The sequence below is a fragment of the Vipera ursinii genome (genome assembly GCF_947247035.1).
Source record: "Vipera ursinii genome assembly, chromosome: 1".
Classification (NCBI taxonomy): domain Eukaryota; kingdom Metazoa; phylum Chordata; class Lepidosauria; order Squamata; family Viperidae; genus Vipera; species Vipera ursinii.
This window is the reverse complement of record NC_139512.1, coordinates 140,429,495-140,452,180: the sequence shown is the minus strand read 5'-3', so window position 1 is coordinate 140,452,180 and position 22,686 is coordinate 140,429,495. Positions and strand designations below refer to the sequence as shown.

The window sequence follows — 22,686 nt, the reverse complement described above, 5'->3', positions numbered from 1 at the left end:
ACTAGCCATAAAAACAGCCTAGACTTTGGCTACAGAGTAATTAAGTGTATGTAGGAAGTCAGCAAAGAGGATTCAGTTCCTCTTTTTTTGTTCCCCAAATTTTACCAATTAATGCCATCTTCCAAAATTGATTTCTATTTTTAAAAAAGATATCAAGCTCTTATATATATCAGATTTATCTATACACCTGAAGTAGAAAGGATAACAGCAAAATCAATTTATGCTTCTATTGTACAATATTCTTTTACTATTGTGCAATTATTAGTTTTGAAAAAAGCAATATTACTCAATAATAAATATTTAGTTCTTTTAACTGAATAGGTATTTTAAACTGTGTATCATTTGCCAACTTTGCTCAGATCTTTAGATCCCTTTTATTCTGTTGAGTTAAAAAGACATCTTCAGCTTTCTGTATTCATCTTTCAAACATGTCTTTTCTTTTCATTAATAAAAGCTGAAGTACAAAATGCACAATACACTGTAAATGCTATAATGCAACTGCTTACCTGTTTTTCCAGTGGGCCAATGCAGTCAAGATGTGGTATATTATGTTGGGAATGATTCCTTCTGTGACGAGATAGCTGGAAATACATTCATTTTGAGGTCAGAATATGCTCAAATCAAACAACATTTAAAGATACAAGGATGAACTGAAAGTAACTTAGCTGAACACATTTACTTTGAATTATTTATTTATTTATTTATTTGATTTATATACCGCCCTTCTCCTGAAGGACTCAGGGCGGTGTACAGGGCAATAAAAATAAGAATACATTAGTTAAAATAATATTAAAACCCAAATCCATCAGGCCAGGCCGGCTTGTTCGAATAGATAAGTTTTTAGAATTATACTACTGACTGAACATTTTCAGGTAAATGAAATTAATATGCTTTAATTGCAACATTTTACCCTTACACAAGATATTTAAAAGGTTGTGTCTTCAAAGTCTTTTAAAAAAAGTTTTAGAAGAACATACCATTACTATATCAATTCACATTTAGACGTGTGAAATACTATGTTAAAAAGAGTTGGACTATGGCATGGTTACGGTTAGTTGGACTATGGTGTTGTCATGGTAAGCTTTAAATCCAATTCCAGATTCTTTTAGATGTGATTTCTCCCCCAATGTTGTGACTAGTAGCTGTCTAAGCACTGAATTAATTAACCAATTCAGTTCCCATCCTTCAAATTACTTCTTCGCTACCTTCTTTTCTGCTTATGGCAAATTCCTTTTATGTCTATATAGCTCTTAAATGACATGATAATTGAAGTGGCAAGGGAGAAAACCAACTTTGGCTAAGGTGTGTGAGAATAGGGAGAAAGTTGAGTTATACATTTACATCTTGGAGGGTAACGTTGGTGAAAATGAAGGTCCACAATGGGTTCTAAGTCTTTGCACTTTTTCTTTTTGAGAGACATGATGACATCCTTTTAAAATTGTCCATACTGGGGACTTTTGGTGAGGACATAATGAACTGAAGATATGTCTGAGGAAACAAGGGATTTGTTAACATTGCAGTAATCTCAAAGGAAGAGACAAAGATAAAATGGGGGGGCTAAAACGTTTGGACATTATTTAAAGGGGCTAAAGATTAAGAATGGTGGGGGAAGGGAGAAGGAATATACAGTTGGTTTATTTAACCAAGGTTAAAATAGATAAGTTATGATAACTGGAAAATTTTTAATGATTTTTCTTTTCTGACCAGGAGTGGATAATGATATTTTAAGCTTTTGTTTATAGATAACAATTATATGGGAATGAGTTAATTTGATGTGTTTTAAATTTATCTGATTAAAGTTAAAATAGTTACATTGTAATATCTGGATTTTATTGGATTTTTATCTATTACATTTGAATGATGAGGTTTGGGGAAATGTTTAATGATTAAAAAAGAGATATAAATATAAAAGGAAGGAATTCAAGTAGGTTTATTAGATCAAGTTTATAATAGACACTTTGTTCTTTCTGGTAACTCTAATGGACTATTTCTGATTAGATGGAAGATGAGATTTTAAAAGATAGTTTATACAGAATAAGTGAGATATGGGATGGAGATATTGTTGCATTTTAAGAGAGGTGGCAAGTTGTTAAAGTTGTTTGTACTTACTGGAAAAGGAAGAAATTAGTTATTTTATTTACTTCTTAATTGTTATTTTTTCTTCACATTTTTTCTTTTTAAATTTTCACAAATTTTTAATTAGTTTTATCTGCATAACATAACCATTAACAAAATTATTTTTTTAAATATCAGTATTTAATATGTAAACAGTTTTGACACCATTGGAGAGAAGAGAGAAACCAATGGAAATATGCTTTAAGGTAAGGTACTCTGCTCAGAATCTTATAGAGCATGATGGTTCTCTAAATTAGAGATGGATGGATGGATGGATGGAGAGAGAGAGAGAGAGACAGAGAGAAAGAGGTTGTAGATAGATAATGGAGAGAGTGAGGGACAGAGAGAGATACTGTAGATAGATAGATAGATAGATAGATAGATAGATAGATAGATAGATAGATAGATAGATAGATAGATGGATGGATGGATGGATGGATGGATGGATGGATGGATGGATGGATGGATAGATAGATACTGATTTTTCACACTTATTTAATTGTTATGTTTTAATTTAATTCTGTATTACCAAGAAGGAAAGATGCCACAAATGAAACACTTTCTGAGATCCAAAAGTTTCACTGACCTACTTATAAAAATATTACTTAACAATTTCATTAGGAATGAGTAACAGCTGGTGACATGCCTGTGTCCTAAAGTGTTTTCTGTCTTAATATTTTGTGTCTTAAGCAATCAAGCTTTTGTAAGAAATACTTTTGTAAGCAGCAGTCCATCCTCTGGGGAACAAAAAATGTCAAACCAAATTTTCTGTATTTTGCAATTTTGTTTTCAGAAGTGTCATACTCCTCTTTTATTAGCATGGAGAGTAAATAAGAATGATAAGAATCATGTGGTTGTGAAAACTTGTAAGATTTCTGACTTTTCATTTAATTTTGGGTTGATATTGAATGAAGGTGGATACACTTGTATAAATTAAAAGTAAATTGATAGATGATATAGTTAGGTAGATAGATAGATATTGGATAAATAGGATACTCTATATATTCTTTTAAATAGGATAGTTTATTTATCCTTTTCCTCACATTGTCCAATATTCAAAGATCTGAAACTAATATTTACTAGTCAGTTCTGGTCTGCATATTTTCACTTAAACAATTCCACTCTTAATTGTATTCTTAGGTAGAATACATTTAAATTCTGCACAAATTTATTTCGTCTCTCCGTAATTAAAAAAAAATCCCAATGCCATCATTTTTAGGAGTTGATTGATGTTGTTTTACCTATGATATGAGAAGGAGGCGGCACTGGGAATGATAAGCCAAAAAATGAAGACTTTTTTTAAAAAATCAAACTAACTTTAAACTGCATTTAAATTTAAAGCTGTCGGGCATGAGGCTTTGTTCAGTCCCCGTGCTTCTCTGAGTTCAGCAGGAAAAGAGTTAAGCATGAAATTCAAGTATGCTGAAATTTAATTTAATTGCATTTGAGGCAAGTGTGCATTAGTTCTATTACAGCATGTCAAAAACGGGGTACAAAGTAAAGACCAGGGAAAATGTCATTACTTTGTCAACCAAATGTCAGCCAAATAATTTGCATTTTAACTAATTATTTAATTTCTCAGATATGAGCTAAAATTAACTTCCACTTTGAAATTCACACTTTCTAAATTTTGGGACACTCTTCGGTAAAAGGTTACCAACCACTTCATGAACATTTTACCAATAAATTCATATAAAAGCCCTGTTCAATCAATACCTATATATACAGAACATGTAAACAGTAGTGAAGTTCTTCTTTCTACAAGTTGCATTAATGACATCACTAGAGAGTCTCTACCAGTAGAGCATAAGACTTTCCAATGGTAGACTTTATGCTTTGAACCTTGATAAAATGAAACTGCAGCCAACCGTGCTGGAGATATAAAATGAACAACTTCAAGTGATGATTTCTGCATGATAGAAATAAGAGAAACTGCTCAAGCTTTTTGTTCTTCCAGTTCTACACATAAACACAGTGATGCCTAGATTAATGAAATTAGCATACAATATAATTTATATTTATGGAAAATTCTATTTATTGCACAAAATGCATATGGTAAGGGGAATGTGTATCACAAAATTCACAAAAAACTTTTCTAGATAGATGAGAGAAAGAGATTTCAAGCTGGGACAGAAACAGGACTAGTAATGTAAGCCTGGAGACTCAAAGAAATTAAAAATGGATAGTTTTGCTTGACTACTTTCATATGATTGACTTAAAGCTTAAAAACACCATTAAGTAAGCAAGGTGTAGGTACAGTTATTCCCCTTCTACAAGCCATAAAAAGTGATAATGCAACTGTTATGTATGGGGCATGAGCAGCAGCTCTGCAGGTACCATCAGGGGGCGCTGTGCTGTGGTTGGATTGGCTGAGAGGGTTTCGGCAGGAGATACGGATGGATTGGCCAGAGCATCACCTAGCCAAGTATATAAGGGGTCCAGGTAACCCCCTTTGTTCAGTACGCACCTACCACAAATAACAAGCTGACATGCGGTACTCATCTGCCTCCTCATTGCCATGTGGTCCACAACCCACTACACAATAGTGGCAACAAAAGTGGGATTGCTGTTTCACGCAGAGCTGAAGCATTAGCTGAAGTCACTAGCTGAAACACTGGATCAGGGGAAAAGAATTCTTTTCCCCGATCTTTGCCGAAGCAGAATCCCAGGACTGGTCAGACATGGCAAAAATAATGCAGATCCGCGAGTTCGACATTCACCGGTCCGAGCGGTGGGAATCGCACTTGGGCCAGATTGAAGGCTACCTCCTGGTCAACCGCATCATGGAGGATCGCATCAAGGCAGCAGTGCTTCTGTACATCAGTGGGTCTGCTGTATACGATGTGGCCGTGGGTTTGTTCGCACCCACACCTATCGCATCTGTTGCCTACCGCAACCTCATAAACAAGCTGAACGGGCATTTTATGCCTAAGAGGTCGGAGGTGTCTTGGAGGTTCCAGTTCATCCAACGGGTACAGAGGCTGGGCGAGTCAACAACTGATTTCATCGTGGACGTGCGACAAGCCGCTCGTCTCTGCAAGTTCCCTGATCTAGAGGACCGCCTGCAAGATCGCATCACCTTCGGGCTGAGCAACAAGCGGCTCCAGCAGAAACTGCTCATGAAGCTGAAATTGAGCCTGCAAGAGGTCTTAGACGAGGTCCAAGTGCATGAGGTAGCCATTGGTGACGGTCAAACAACCCACTGACCCAGCAGCAGCTCCGGGGAATCCGTGCACTAGGGGAGCGCTGTGTACAGCAGATCGGATGACGACAAGGTGGCAGAGATCGATGCAGTAGACCGGAGGGCAGCGCAACAACCATCAACACGACTGTGGGTAGACCAGGGGGCTCAGTGGAGACCGATGGCAGCGCAGAGAACTGCTGGCAATGACGCCTTCTCAGGAGCGACCAGCCCTAAGTGTGCTGGTTGCGGGAGCAACCACGCAAGAGTAACCTGCAGATTTTGCTCGGCTAAGTGCCGAATCTGCAGGAAGACTGGCCACATCGCTGTGGTCTGCCGGAGCCATCAGAGGAATGAGGACGCATCGTCGAAAGGTACTGGGACACCCCAAAACATGACCTCCAATGCCGTAGTGAACCTTAAGGCCGTTTCCCATTTGGGGGTCCATCGGTTACTCACCCCCAAAATTATGTTAGAAGTCCACTTGCAGGGTATACCCTGCAAGATGGAGTTAGACTCCAGTGCCACGGTCTCAATCATCTCAGAGGAGACTTTTAAACAAGTATGCGACCGGAGCAACCAGTGGGTTACATTAAGACCGACGAACCTAAAACTTACTGATTTCCAGCATGCTCCCGTAAAAATCAAGGGGGAGGCCATGCTGTCGGTGAGGTTCAGAGGGTTCCGTGGGGACTTGGATGTGTTGGTAGTGGATGGCCACAGGACTAGCCTAGTGGGGCCGGACTGGTTCGGCCCACTGGGCATAGGCATCTCAGGGATCCACAGGGTCCTGGCCACGAGCCTCAAATCTGTCTGCAAAGCATTTGCAGATGTATTCGAGGACAAGCTAGGCACATACACGGGGCAACCCATCAAGTTAAAGTTAAACCCCAACGTTATGCCCATTAGAATCAAACCCCGCAGGGTTCCCTTTGCCCTTAAGGGGAAAATAGAGAGGGAGTTGTACAGGCTGGTAGACCAGGGGGTGTTAGAGCCTGTGGAAGGGGGTGAGTGGGAAACCCCCATAGTTACCCCACTAAAAGCTAACAGGGAGGTGAGGATCTGCGCTGACTACAAATGTACTGTGAACCGGGCTTTAAATTTGCATGCTTACCCGGTTCCGTCGGTCAGCCACATCCTCGCTTCTCTCCAGGGCGGCGCCATCTTTGCAAATCTAGATTTGGTGCAAGCGTATCAGCAACTCCTGGTTGCCCCAGAGACTGCTGACGTGCAGACCATAGTAACACACAGAGGAGCTTTCAGAGTTAACCATTTGCAGTTCGGTATCTCTTCAGCACCAGGGATATTTCAAGAAGTGATGGAGAAAACACTGAAGGGCATTCCAGGAGTATGCCCTTACTTTGATGATATCCTCATCGCTGGAAGCTCTGAGGTGGTATTAGCTGAGAGACTGCAGGCTGTCTTAAACATATTTCGCTCTGCAGGTCTCAAACTCAAGAAAGACAAGTGCAGCATAGGGGTAACATCTACAGAATTCCTGGGGTTCAGAATAGATGCCAAGGGGGTGCATCCTGCTGAATCCAAAGTGAGGGCAATTAAAATGGCCCCCACTACAAAGAACAAGGGGGAATTACAAGCATTTCTGGGGCTCCTAAATTTTTACCACTCATTTCTTCCACACAAAGCTGCAATAGCTGAGCCTCTACACAGGCTCCTTGACAAGCAAGCTGTGTGGAATTGGAACAAGCAGCATGAAAAAAAGTTTTAGTCAACTGAAAGAACTACTGTCTAGTAACTCCACTGTCACCCACTTCATAGAGTCAAAACCCATATGCATCGCGTGTGATGCATCACCATACGGAGTGGGTGCTGTTCTCAGCCATCTTGAAGACAATGGAGACCAAGTGCCCATTGCCTATTACTCACGCACATTGTCTAGGGCAGAAAGGAAGTACGCTCAAATCGATAGGGAAGCCCTGGCCATAGTGGCTGGGGTCAAGAAATTTCATGACTACCTCTATGGCAGGGAATTCACCATATTCACAGACCACAAGCCTCTACTGGGGTTGTTCACAACGGACAAACAGACACCTCAAATTTTGTCACCCAGAATGCTTAGGTGGTCCATTTTCCTATCTGCATACTCTTGCAAGTTAGTTCACAATCCGGGTAAAGAGATGGGCCATGCGGATGGGCTAAGCAGGTTGCTCTTAGACAAGGCTGAACCTGATCCAGCACCCGCAGCCCAGATACTGTCCATTCAAGATCTACCAGAGTGCCCCCTGCAGGCAAAAGACATAGCTGCTGAAACAGCAGCAGACAGAGTTCTAAGCAGAGTCCAGTCTTGGGTAGTCACGGGGTGGCAAGAAAGGTCTCCAGGAACCGAATTCCAACCTTACTTCAACAGGAAGCATGAGTTGTCGGCACACAAGGGCTGCCTCTTATGGGGTAGTAGGGTCATCATTCCCCAAACACTCAGAAACACGGTCATTAAGTCATTACATGAAGGACATCCAGGAATAGTCAGAATGAAAGCATTAGCAAGAAGTTATCTCTGGTGGCCTGGCCTCGATAAGGCTATTGAGGAACAAGTTAATGGGTGTTATGACTGCCAAAGGTACAGGCCTGAGATGCCTCATGCACCAGTACTCAAGTGGGAAGAGACACACACTCCATGGTCCAGAGTGCACATTGATTATGCAGGCCCTTTCCAGGGACAGTTGTTCTTGGTGGTAGACAGCCACTCTAGGTGGTTAGAAGTGGTACCAGTCACTAGCATGACTTTGGCCAAAACCATCCAAGTGCTCAGGGGGCTCTTTGCCACACACGGCCTTCCAGACATATTAGTCTCAGACAATGGGCCTCAATTTACCTCTGCTGAATTCCAGGCATTCACCAGGGCCAACTTGATTAGGCATGTCACACCGGCACCCTTCCACCCGTCGTCTAACGGATTAGCAGAATGCATGGTAAGAACAACCAAGGACGCATTGCAGTGCATCATCAATGGCGACTGGCATCAACAGTAGGCACAGTTCCTGTTAGCGCAACACACCACACCCTGCACGGCCACAGGCAAGAGTCTAGAGGAACTTCGGTGGGGCTGGAGGCTCATCACCAAATTGGACAGACTGCACCCTGACAGAGTGGCTGCTGAGACTGAGAATCCCAGAATTTCTCAATAACTACTTGGTTTGGGCAAGGAACTATGGCCCAGGTCATTTGTGGATTCTGGGAGTGGTGATTGACAGAACTGGGCCATTATTCTACATTATTGGGGCGGAGGGGAATCGCCAGATCAGGCGTCATGTAGATCAAATAAGGAAGCAGGTTCCTGAAGGGTCTCAGGGTGACCACGCACAACAAAGAACAATTGAACCAAATGGGGAAGCCCAGGAATGGGGTCAAGCAGAGTCTTGGGACCAGGGCTCAACCGCGACCAATGATGATGTGGGAGACCAGCAAGGGCCAAGACGGTCTACCAGGGCCCATAGACCACCAACATATCTTGCTGATTTTGAACAATCCTGAATGGGCCAGAGCCGGTCACGGTTTGGGTTGATGTTGTGTTGTATTGAATTATGCATGCCAATTGTTTTGGGGTTTTTTTTGTATGTATGTGTCATCTTTAAGGGGGAAGGGGTGTTATGTATGGGGCATGAGCAGCAGCTCTGCAGGTACCATCAGGGGGCGCTGTGCTGTGGTTGGATTGGCTGAGAGGGTTTCGGCGGGAGATACGGATGGATGGATTGGCCAGAGCATCACCTAGCCAAGTATATAAGGGGTCCAGGTAACCCCCTTTGTTCAGTACGCACCTACCACAAATAAAGAGCTGACATGCGGTACTCATCTGCCTCCTCATTGCCATGCGGTCCACAACCCAGTACACAATAGCAACCACACAATTACATTGCAGGACCATTTTTAAGCAGAATAACAGGCAAAGGGAACGTCCTCACATTCATGCTGGAAGATTTTTTTTTTCTCCCTTGCTGCTTTCTCAGGATTTCTTATATGGCAAATTAGTAAAGTCCCATGCTAAATATTTTCTATATAAAAGTTTTGTTCTTAAAAGGGTATTCTGATATTTTCAAATAACAAAGAGAAAACACTTAGAGAAAATACAGGAAAAAGACAGTTGTGTACAGTAACCTCATATTATTTTAAAAAGCAACTGTCCACCCAAATGTATCACAGATCCAGGGGCTTTCTTTATTAGTGGCACCAAAGCTTCCTCAAAGAATGTGTCAGGCAACAGTGAATGTCCTATGGGTTGTCCACCTTTGACCTTGTCATGTTGATGGGCAAGGTCTGTGAGGAGGTGTAATCACATTCTGGTGGACACAATTATGCTCCTAGATTAACAGCCTTAAGCAACTGGAATAGATTGGTTCACAGAGAGTAAAAAAAGAAGAAAAACATGTAGCTACTAGCTATGTTTTCAAAGGAATATGCCATTTGATTCTCATTCCATCATCTCTGTAAATACAGACAATCCAATTTATACTATTCTATGTAGATGCTAAGAAAGGAAGGAAAGAAAGAAGGAAAGAAGGGAGGGAGGGAGGAAGGAAGGAAGATTTTTTCTTAAGAGTTCATCAATTACAGTATTAACTCTGAAGACTGGCTATTCCAGCATACAAGTGCTTGCAAGAAGGATTACTGTCAGCTGTATTAATGTAATGTATGCCTCTCTCCACTGGGCATTTAATGCATATTAACTGCACATCAATTAGAATAGGGACATATTCAAATGCCCCACATAACTCATGCCTTGATTTAAGATATCACCTATGTTTACTGCCTTCCCACACCCCACAAAATGCCTGTGTTTGATTTGATTTGTGTTTGTTCCTAATTTCCTTTCTATGTATTGAGACAGGTTGAAGATTCATTGGATTATTCCTTTCTTTGGGGGGGGGGAAGCTAATCTGATCACCACTTCCCAGATTTCAAGAGTATTCTTCAGTTAACAACCATTTTACCCAGAGCTTTGAAAACTCTGTTCACCAAATCTGTGGGCAAGTGCGGTTTTGTTTGATTTTGCTCAGCAACTTTTCCTCCTTTCTTGTTTGTCTCCCCCCCCCCCACACACACACACCCAAAGTTAGCTAAAGGGTATCTTTGTTCCGCAAGAGCTTCCCAATATGTAAGAAAGAACTCATTGTCAGTTTCTGCAAAATCAGAGCTTCGGCAAAAAATATGCCTGTTAGCTTGTTGTAAATCAAAGGTTGACAGTGTAACTTCACCATGTGCAAGTTTGCGATAAGTATAATAAAACAACACATGCCTTTTGGGATTGTCAGGCCACTGAGCATGACCATAAGGAATGTCCAAACTGCATGAATAAGGCCTACCATGGACATTAGATTTCAGCATGTGCAAGCTTCTAGCTATCAGTGACAAAATAGTGACAATACATTCAAAAACTCTGTGCCTGAAAGTTAAACCAGGAAAAGGGAAGGGAAAGCAAAGGAAGGGAAGAGAGGGAAGGGAAGGAAAAGGAAAGAAAGAGAGGAAAGGAAGGAAGGAAGGAAGGAAGGAAGGAAGGAAGGAAGGAAGGAAGGAAGGAAGGAAGGAAGTTATGTCACTCCTACTTCTAATTTATTCTTTCAACTATACTGTACATTGCTTAATACGAAGAATTCTATTATGGTCTTGGAGGAAGGGTACCACACATTCTTTTGTGAAAATCTGTCGAAGAACATCAGATGATAAAAACAAATATTTGGAACATTCTTCCTCCTTACATCTCCTTTTAACTAGGCTGCCTTCTCCACACACAGTTTGGTTCCCTAGAGTGTCTAAGAATAACGATAATGGCTTCACTTGCCTTGAGCCTTGATTCAGTTATAAATCAGAACTTTGTAGGCATTTTAAGGCAGAGAGAGTCTTCCTTCTTGCTTATGCCTGTGCAGGTACTGCTTCAGAATCAAAAAAGATGATTGTTGACACTAAGAGGGGCCCAATACATCAATAGCTTAAATTGAATAATAAGAAGTGTAAGTAAGTAAGTTTATTCTCGTTACTGCAGGCCGTAACTTACAGTGCGCCACAAAACACAATAAAATAACAGCCCTCTCCAGGGGCTTTTCAAAGGGCCAAGGTTGAAATCAGCTGTTTAAACTCAAATTTTGAGACAACTGGACGTGCTGCTACAACGGAGGAGTGATCACTCAATATAGACTGTTATTGGCTCAGTCCACGGGCAGCTGTAAATAGAAGAAAAATACTAGATCCAATATTGTGCTGAGATGAAATGATGGGGCAATTGGCTATGTATTGAAATAACATTAGCCACCAGTTACCTAAATTTCCTTATATTTTATATTATACGTCATACTTACATTTTTAATTAACCTGAGACCAAGCTCCTTCCACTGATTCCTATAATAAGACAACTTTTCAGTCTTTAACAATGCCTTGTATTTGGATCAGAATTGGATCCATAATTGAATCAAGAAATCTAGACTTTCTTCTTTAACTCTCCTCTGTAGCTTTATCAGAGCTTGTCTTTGTTACTACAGCCTTGGTCACACCTTCCTGACAGGAGCTTACCACACTATTGATTGAACTAAAAATATGGTATACATTAGATTTAGATAAGCAGCACAATGCTTGATATTAAGTATTGGCAGTCAATGTTTCAATTATTTTGAACATAGAATCCTCCTTTAGAAATAGTACATGCAATGAGCATTGTGATAATTAACGCAACATTGGATGAAAAGCCTTGTGCAACTATCTCTACATTGTCAACAGTTATATTTCTCTAACTGATGTTAGATTTATTACATGTTTTGAGCTTTTGAGTGTATCAATGTACTTACTATCTAGTTGGAGGGATGCTGATGTGCGATTACAGATCCTAGCTTACTGAGAACTTGAATGTGCTTGAATAACACTAGCCTTTTATTATATGTGTGCAAATCAGAACAGAACAGAATAACAGAGTTGAAAGGGTCCTTGAGGTTTACTAGTCCAACCCCCAGCTCAAGCAAGACATCCTATACCATTTCAGACTGTCCAGTCTCTTCTTAAAAGCCTCTAGTGATGAAGTACCCACCACTTCTGAAGGCAAGCCATTCCACTGATTAATTGTTATCACTGTCAGGACATTTCTCCTTAGTTCTAGGTTGCTTCTCTCCTTGATTAGTTCTGGTGCAAGATGATCAGATGAAATCTGATCAACTTGTACCAGAACTGATTACTATTGTATCATTATTAGCAGAGAATGTTGCTTGTTCTATAGGTATAATTAAGGCTGGTTGGTGTCATCAATTTCATATATCCCTTTGAATGACTGAAATACCATGTTATGGTTTGGGATCCAAAAGCTTTTCAGCAAATATTAGACCAATTGAATTATTCAATCAGAAATATTTGTCTAATGTCTCAAATAATCTAGGTAGTTCTGCTTCTGCCTACTTTGTCACAAGAAAATCAGAACTACGTTGGATAAGAATGATTTGAACTACATGTATTAAAATATGAAATAAGGTCAAGAAAGAAAAGATGCTGAATGAGTGTGGACTGACATGAACAGATGAAGTACATTAATGTGGATTGAGAATGAATTCTAATCAAATGCACAGCTATGAAAGCAGAGTGAACTTTTCAAGAGGAAGACTGAACAAGTTGGGATTGGAAAGAGTTGATGAACTCTAAAAAGCGACAAGCGAGTAGTTTTAAGAACAAAATAAAGTGTATGTATATATATGGGGGCATGGGTGTGGGTGTGGGTGAGTGTGATGGAAGCAATTTTTTTTAAGAATAGAAAGATACAGAGACTTATTGTGAATGATATTGGCATAAACTTGATTTAATTAGATTTTCCTTTAACTTCTGCCTTTAATTTAGATAATGTATTCTTCCTTTCAAGTTGTGAATAATGTTGCTTATCCCTTTAGAGTATTGTGTGCTGTGTGTATATAGGTATGCTTTTGGCTATGTAACTAACTTTAATTGTGAGTTTGCTCTCACCTCAGTTTAGCCAAAATATTTTCTAAAATATTCCCAGATTCCTCTCTCTTTTTCTATGTTTAGCCTGGCAGATAAGCACATTTCTAACTTTGTTCCATCCACCCACCATTTATATTTTCTACCAATACTTTTGTAGCCCATTGAACAGTCTATATGCATGCTTGTAAATAAAATTGAGAAACTATGCCTTTGTTGCAGCATTAATTCTTTTTATATCAACAGATATTTTAAAAATCAAAATCAGAAGGGGTGGCTTGCTCAGCAAGCTCTAAGGATATTATTTGTCAGAATCTTGATGTTCATAAACATTGTATTGAATATGCCTTCCACGTGTGCACTGTTTTTGGTGTGTTACATTGCAAATGTTCAAGCAGGTCAGAAGTATAAAGTATATTATTCATAGGACTTAGTTTCTGGAATAAATTTAGGCAATTACTAAACTAGGCCATGATGTACTACTGATCACAGCAAATAATCTAGATGAAAGACTATTAGAAATGTAACGCAAGTTTCTCTAACTTCTTTTTAAAAAGGTAGGGAGGATATAAATGCAATAAATAGATGTAAGGCAAAATAAGCTGATAAAATACTCTTTAATATCAATCTCTTGACTTGATTTTAGGGAACAATTAAATCAGTGCTACAAGCTGAAGTTTTTATTATCAGAATAACTGATGGAGGCCTTAGGAAATGGAGGAATGGAACCGAAATGGCTGATATTGCTCGATCCCTTTCCTGTAGCCTCAAGGTCTTAAGATCTGCGGGAACAAGTGATGAAAGATGGCAAAAAAAAACCCTTCCCATTTTCTCAGAAGGTACAGAATCAAAGTTATCCTTAATAACATCACAGAACAAAGCCTCAGCTATCACTTGTTGCAACATAAGTATTGTCCTGGTTCCGATTAATGAGACAGATCAAAGTACACTGCATGATTGTTTATTGCAAGAAAGTCTATAATAATGAAAATGGAGCATCGACACTCATGGGTGGGCTAAAATTCCCTGTTGAATCAATGGGGGGGATCAGGCCCTATAGGTAGTCTCACAGTTCTCATTCCTTTCTCCCACCAGATAAATGGCTTCCATTTGTCCAACCCAGGAATGAGAACTGTGAGACTACCTATAGGGCCTGATCCCCCCATTGATTCAACAGATGTTACAGGGAATTTTAGCCCACTCATGAGTGCCAATGCTCCATTTTCATTATTATAGACTTTCTTGTAATAAACAATCATGCAGTGTACTTTGATCTGTCTCATTAATCAGAACCATGACATCATGCCAGAATCTGAATTCTCCTCCCCCTAACACATCAAATCATACAGAATCTCCCTCCCTTAATTACATGTCATGAATCACATTCACCAATTAGTCTAACACATGAAGTTTCACTTCCCTTCTGAAGTGGCGCTCTTCTCAAAACATCCAGGTTGAATTCCGCCCGCGCTTTAGTGATTCAAAGCCAAACAGTTAAAGCAAAAGGCTGCCTCTTATATTGTCAGTGCAAAAACATGTCAATGTTTGCAGCATTGACAAGTACAGTATGAAATGGCTGAACCTGCAACATGACATTCCAATAGTTTTCATCATTTTGTCACTACTGTGCTTAGGAACAGATGCCTATGCTCAAGATACATTCCACAGGCCTGTTCAAGTAGATTCTGTATCAGATGTTGGAAGTTATAGAAAAAAATATCCTTTTCTATGAGTAGACTCCCATCTGCGGTCTACTGGATTTCATCATATCAATCCTTAACTGTGGCACCATTACTGAAATTTTATGTTGTAACATTCATGTGCTTTTAAACATTTAGCTGCTTTCAACAATGTATTTGGAAAAACACATTCTGAAGACTTCCCTTTTACAGAGGATAGCCAAGAATGAAATAGTGGCAAATATTTGTAGCATGGGTGTAGGATGAGGAAGAAGATTCATTTTCCAAGCTTGTGGGTTGTTTTCTGAACATTTTGTTACCAGGCTAGGTAACATCTTCAGCAGAATTTAGGGGGTAGCCAAGAATTTCTCCATGTCTGTCAGATAGCTGAAGGGTATTTTGCCTGTATAGACCCCTTATCTCTTAAGCCTTCATTCCATACTTCTAAAACAAGGAAGAAATTGGTCACCTCTATGTACTCCTTCCTTGAACCAGCCATTTAAATACTAACCCAGAAACCCAGATTATCACACTTCTGCAAATTAGGATTATGTTACTTCCTGGATAGAGAATACCATAATAAGCAAACAATGGGTGTATGATTCACATTTGCTGACATGTAATGAATTAGCTTGTAGGCCCAATCCTCTCCATAAAACAGACTGGCTTATCCAGTGCATAACAGTGTACTCAAAATAACACTCAGAAAAACAAGACACTTCATAGCCAAAAGCAATGTTACTGTTACTGACACTGGTTTTTGTTCACTTGTTTGTGTGATTCATTTTGAGCCATTATGGGAGCCAAAGAGTTAATAAGGATGGTGGAAACTGCCAGCTAATATCTACTCCGAGATGCCCTTGTGTAAGAGGATTTTTTTTAATATTCTTTGCTCTATATTTATTCCCTTCTAGCGGATGCTTCATTAGTGCTTTCTTTTTCTCTTGCCTGCCTAATTCATTTTCCCAGATTTTAGCAAGCCAAAAGCTCACCTTATGCTACTGCAGAAGCAATTTTTATTTTTTGAAGGTTAATCCAACTCAGCAGGATTTAGAGATGGCACTTTTCCTTGATCGTCGGCATGTTGGCTCAGGCCAGACAGCTGTTTGGACACTTTCCATTGGGAATCTTGCCCTCAACACCCACAGTTGATGCACATACATGGTCTATTGGCTGCCTACTTCCATGCCCATCTGTTCAGATGGCAGACTGCCCACTCACAAGTTCGCTGGAACCTTGCCCTGAGTGGGTAGGTGCCAGGCAATGATGGGTTTAGATGGGCAGCCTGCAAAATATTGTAAGTGATCACTTCTTTTTTTTTCCTGCAGGAAGTCCTTCTCCTCTGTTAACATTGTGAACTAGGCTGGGATTAATCAATGCAGGTCTAATTTACCCAGCCAAAATTGGGATTTGTTACTTAAAACCTCTTTATTTATCCTTTTGTTGATTACTAAAAAAAAAGATCTTGAAGGTGACACGCTGTTCAGAAAAAAACAGACATTAAATCCATTATGATGATAGGGAGAATGAAAGGGGAATATTTTGTGATCACGAAGATGACACTATGGTGAATGGAGCATGGAATGGGAAAAAGGAACAAAGAAAAGTGCTAATATGGAAATCAGACTATAAATTAAATTATCATCACGCAGGTACAGCTGCAGCTTGTTTCAGCGCAGCACAAAGACACTCATAAGTCAAAGTTATGGCATCAGTAAACAAAGTGAGGAGCAAAAAAGCAAAGCATACATTTTAAATATAGTCCTTCTCCTGTATCCAGAAGCACTGATTTATTAAAGAATAGCAACATGGAGTCCTGTCATGAAATAGTCTTTAGTAGATTAAAAAAAAGGTGGTTGTAAAGGTAAAAGAGTATGTGTCTCTATGTTGTCCTTTCAGATTGAACAGAATATCTTACTATAAAGGCTTGTTGGGATTCAGGATCCTTGCAGGAAAGCAAAGCATACTTTTCTTAGTATTGTTGAGAGATCATTGACAGCTACATTATCTTTTATAAGGCATGTCTCTTTATCATAATCTTTCCTAACATTTCTTAAAGCACATTTGAGGACTATACCACAAGTGAAACAAGAGGTAAAATAAGCCACAATTAAAACAACCAACAGCAAAACATTTCTATGTGGAATGGAGTGAACTCTCTCATTTATTTTAAAATATAGGACAGACAAAGGGAAAGAAATAACAAGTGTAGCCCATCAATTTTTAAAGCTGGAAATCATGCTAAGTAGCAGTGTTTTTACTTCAAATACGATCATACAGCTGGGAATCTTGATGGCTCTGCTAGCTTGTTTAGATATAGCAATTATGCCAATATTAAATTTATTTATTTTTTATTAGTAACGTTCTTATCATATATGGGCTGCATACATCTGAACAGTAAGTAGATTGCAGCAGCTTGTTTTCTGAATCACATTGCTGCCATCTAGTGGCCATCCAGAATTGTGTAGCCCACAAACAGCATATCTACCCGTAACAATTATGTCTGACCAAGATAATTTTTCCCCATAGTGATTTTCATTGTAATATTCCTCAGAATTATCTGACAAGCACCTTTGTTTTTTTTGTCCCCAGTATAAAAGTATTATAAAAAGTTTGGGCGCTGAGTTATATTTGTAATTCTTACCCCAGAATTTGTTGAAGAATTAGTTGCATCATTTCCAAGACAACATTTCTAATTTTTCTTCCTCTGGTTTTATGGGAAGAAAATGAACACAGTACTTCATCAAAGAGACCCTTTTTAGCTAGAAACCTCCTGTAACATTGAGAATAGTAGTAATTGCTAACTGGTAGGCATTACAGAGCCTGTGGTTATACATAAGCAAATTTAGGGTGAAGCTTTCTATATAATGAAATCTGCTCAAGAAGTTGCTTTCAGTTGGAACTCTTGCTCCTTAGCAGATTTCACAAAAGCATTTTGGTCAACTGAGTTGGGGTGGGATAAAAGGAAGCATTTAGTCATAGACTAGATTATGGGATGATCATCTGTGAAAATATGATGAAGAGGAAAGATTTCAGATTGCCCTTTTAATAATGACCATCAAGAGACCTATTAACCCCAAAATATGCTTATGAGTAAGAGCTTATTTTTGCAACCTCTGAGTTATTTCTCTAGTAGTAGAGATGATGATAATTTATTAGGTTTGGGCCAACTACTTAAATCTTTCAATGGTTTACATGATACACATGTAGAATTATTTACAAAAATATAATAGACTGCTGCAGAATTTTCTAGGTTATGGGTAAATTTGAAAGCACAGAACTGATCTTGATAAATCTTATCAATTGAATTTGCAGAATAAAAAAAAACATAAGTCTATGGAGGAGGCAGGAGGAGGAGGAGGAGGAGGAGGAAGAAGAAGAATATATATTTTAATGAACACTTACCCATCTTAAGGTCTACGACAAACATGCTCTTATAATTATTGTACATAAATATAAACACATTTGTACACTATCATAACTGCAAATAGATGACATATTTAAAATTCAGTACAGAATAATGCTATGTTTACTTGAATATATCTCTGAGATAATTATTTTTATAAATGATTATTCTCTGGATTTTTGGTTACAAGAGTGTCATCAAATTGTAGGCTAGCCAAATTCCTTATCCTTTCTCACTCTAGCAAATAAAGTGCTAGTATAACATAGGACCATCTTCTCATTGAATAAAATTCACCTGTTTCACAATATATAGCACTATACTATATAGTATTTCCCATTTTCACTTCATGCATCCAACCCATTTTTCATTTGTTTATATTCCACCTTTATTATTCTTAAAAATAAATAATGCAATGTGACTAACATAACCAACACACCTCCTTCCTCTTTTCTTCACAACAACAACCCTGTGAGGTGAGTGGGGTTGAAAGAGAGTGACTGGAGCAAGGTCACCCAGTCAAATTTTATGCCTAAGGTGGAACTAGAATTCACAATCTCCCAGTTTTTAGCCTGGTTAGCCACTAGAACAAACTGGAGCTAATTCAGATTTGAGCACAATACTTCAATAGCCATGTCTTTTCAGTTTTTACACTTTTTTTTGTCTCCATCCATGTTCAGTATCTCAGCTGATGGCCCATCTCCCCATTCTGGTGCCATGGGTCCAGAAAAAAGCTAAATCTCAGGATCACCAAGAGTCAGGCAGAGGAGGAAAAAGAGCAGAAAAGAAAAAGCAATAGTTACCTACACATAGCAGTGAAAACTTACTTTCTCTTAAATGCTGTCTTTGATTCTCACAGCCCATGCCTATATCCTTTTAAGATAACTTGCCATGCCCTCCGTCAACCTGTACTATTACTTTATCACTGCCTGGTTTTGATTCTCTTCAGCATTAGCCCAGTGTTAGGCCAATGTGTGCTGCAGTAAATTATTATCAACAGCAGGGTATAGTGTTGCTGTTCAGAGATAAGGGATAAAATTCTACTTTCTCTTTCCTGCACAGTTACACAAAAGTGTTGATAGCCTGTTCCCCACTCATTTTATCTTAATTTCTCATCACTGAGTTTCAAATCAATGGATCAGTGGTTCCAATATCTTAATATGGATCAGTTGTTCTGATATCTTCATCTATCTATCTATCTGATGATGATAACTTTATTGTCACTTTGAATGTACACCAATCGGCATACATCAAAATGAAATTTCGTTGCATACATCTCTCAAAGGGTCACCACCTCTGATATATACTCGTTCGGGGCCCGCTCAAATTTCACATTGTCCATTTTAGTCTCTAGGGAGTGAACGATAGCAAACAGGACAGATGGAAATGGGGCTCCATGTGGATTAGCCCTCAAATTCGCTTGTATTCTGACAACCTCGCCTTCTTTCCTTTTTCTGATGCTGACTCTTCCACCCTTTCCTTAAAGGGGCCTTGCTTCTTTTCGCCCCTGGAGCACGCTGCTGCCGCCGCCACCAACTCTCTAAAAGCCTCTCTCTCTTCCTCTGGGCCTGCCGACAGCCTCATCCAGTTCATTCACTCCATAAGCTCCAGGTCCTCTCCTCCTCTGCCTCCTCTGGAAACAGCCCTGATTTGCAATACAACCCATCACTGGGCCAGCAGTCAGATCTTGCTGCTGGTAGAACAAATTCAAACAGTTCCAACAACTTTTAACGGTCTCACAAACAGTTCCAAAACAACTAGAAACTCGCCATGCCAGCAAAGATTGTCGGTCGTATGTCGTATGTTACCTTAGTTCCACCATGTTGCTCAAACACAGTAAAATCTTCCTGATCATGTGGCCTATAGCCCTTACTATCCTTCCCAAAACTATTTGCCTTCAAGAGCCAATGCAGCCGCAGCCATTCCAGGCGCCGCCATCTTAGATGGAACAGAAGAAGGAATATTTATCTATCTGTCTATCTATCATCTATCTATCTATCTATCTATCTATCTATCTATCTATCTATCTATCTATCTTATAGATATGAAGATATAGAGATAGAGATAGAGATAGACATAGACATAGACATAGAGAGATAGACATAGACATAGATATATAAGAGAGAGAGAGAGAGAGAGAGAGAGATAAGCAACCAATAAATGTTCCAACTTTGCTCTGACATGGAAAAGAATCTCTGAATTAAGAATTGGAACCTTTAGTGCTGGAAGATGGATTTGAAGATGAGCTCCAGCACAAGTCCCAAAGCTCAGAAGCTTTGGTTCCAGTGACCAATCCACCTTCATTCATGGAATATTTAGTGATCAGGAAACTGTTTTTTCTGGGCTGAGAGAGAGAGAATGACTGACCCAAGTTTTCCAGCCACTGTCATATCAAAGGCAGTAGTAGAACTCACAGTCTCCTGGTTTCTAGCCTGATATTTTAACCACTAGGCCAAACTGGCTCTCTGTAAAAGAGTATCACAATCTGATCAGCTAACAAGTAAGTAAGATAAAAAGAGTCAATGCAGCCTTGAGATTTGAGGTGATAAGGAGGTATAAGTCTGGTCACAATTTGTGGTCAGATTGACAGAAGAGAAGGTTGTGGGCTATACAGAGCAACACTCAGAGAAGATGGGGAAATCTACTTTCTCCAGCTCCACTGTATGCATTTTAAGACTTGATGAAGCCTTTATAAGGAGGCCTGGCATTCTGGATCGAAAGGAAAGATGCTAATGAAGATGTGAAAGATATCAAGCATTTCATTTTAAAAAAATATCAAGAAGGGGGCGTTTGTGTAGCCAACAGAGAATAAAAGTATCTTTACCGATAAATTCCCTCACCTATCTACTGTACAAGATGTACCATGTCCTGGAATCCAGATAGTCTTTCAGTTGTAATTATGAGTTTAAACAATGGAAAGACATCTTGCCTAACATCTTTCCTGGGAACAGTTCAGACCAGATGAATGTAGCCATCAGCAGACAGCCGTGTTTTATTTGTGATGCATTCTGACTTTGTTTATTAAGTAATCATTTCTGGGTACAAGTGTCAACACAATTTGCTTTTTGAATAATGTGAAGCAGATAACCTCAATTAACAAGCAATTACGGTAATTTTCATACTAAATGCTCTCCTTAATTGTTTTCAAACCTGAAACTAAAACTGTAATAAATAATGAATAGTGAAAATACACTGATGGGGGTGGAGGGAAGACTCCATGGTGTTTTTCCCCCCACAGGGAAGTGCTTAACCAACCAACAATATATATATGTTTCTGTGTGTGTGTGTGTGTGTGTGTGTGTGTGTGTGTGTGTGTGTGTGTGTATAAGCAAAGGCCAAAGTGGTCCCAGTGGTGGTAGGAGCACACAGGGCTGTGACTCCTAAACTGGTAGAGTGGTTCCAACATATCCCATCAGAACTCTCCCATCACAACTCTCTGTTTAGTGGTGGGATTCAAATATGTGAACAACCAGTTCTCTGTGTGGATGCCACTTCCGGAAGTCCATTCTGGACCTGGGCAATAAAAAATTAGCTACTGGTTCTGCCAAAGTGATGCAAACCAGCTGAATCCCACCAGTGGTGCAGGGCTAGGAACAGCTAAGATCCTGTGCAGAACCCTCAAACTCCCAGGATCCGAGACTGAGGAAGACTCAGACCACTCGTAAATTCTGTCATTGCTAACACCTGAATCTGTCCTACTATTTCATGCCAAAATGACTGCTGTGCAAAAAGGTCTATTACACCAGATTTGTGCAAGATGTGCTGAATGAGTGTAAATCATTTGAAGCTTGCTAATAAGAGCAACTTTCACCCACATAATTCCAGTCAAAATGTCAAAATCTGACACACATACCTGTACAGTAAAACCATACTTTTGCATCAGCAAAGGGAAATCAACAAACTGGATATTCAAGATGTAGAATTCAAGACTAAAAATTAATTATGGACAGTCAATAAAACTTTGCTAACTCAATAAAGTGGGTGGTGGCCCAAGATTTTTGCATAGTACTGTGTGGTATGTGTGTGTGTGTATACATACATATACATACACAACCAGACATACCCACACATACACCTACATTATTTATTCAGTGTGGATACAAGAAGTTGGATCAATGGCTAAACTGTGGGGGCTTCACTTTGCATTTTTTCCTTATTTTTTTTCCTTTTTAGGTCCTTTCTTCTTTAACCTTTCCAGCTTAGCGGCCTGGCCCAGTGCAGGGTGTGTTTATGTCAGTGGCCAGGCACATACGAATGCTCACAGCTCAATTTGTGTCAGTGGTGCACATGTGAGCCCTCCACGCACATGAATGGAGCTTCATGCTTGAGCAGAGGATGCTTACGCTCACACGTGAAGTACCACCCATGTGAGTGGCAGGCACTTGCAC

At 39.5% G+C, this 22,686-nt stretch overlaps 1 protein-coding gene across 1 annotated transcript in view; it reads right to left on the bottom strand.

The window, feature by feature from the left end:
• ARHGAP15 (Rho GTPase activating protein 15) overlaps positions 1 to 22,686 on the bottom strand; it is a 474,106-nt gene that overhangs the window by 417,455 nt on the left and 33,965 nt on the right. The window contains exon 3 of the mRNA XM_083348755.1: positions 507 to 581. Within this exon, the coding sequence (XP_083204881.1) occupies positions 507 to 581 (75 nt within the window). The remainder of the gene's footprint in view (positions 1 to 506; positions 582 to 22,686) is intronic.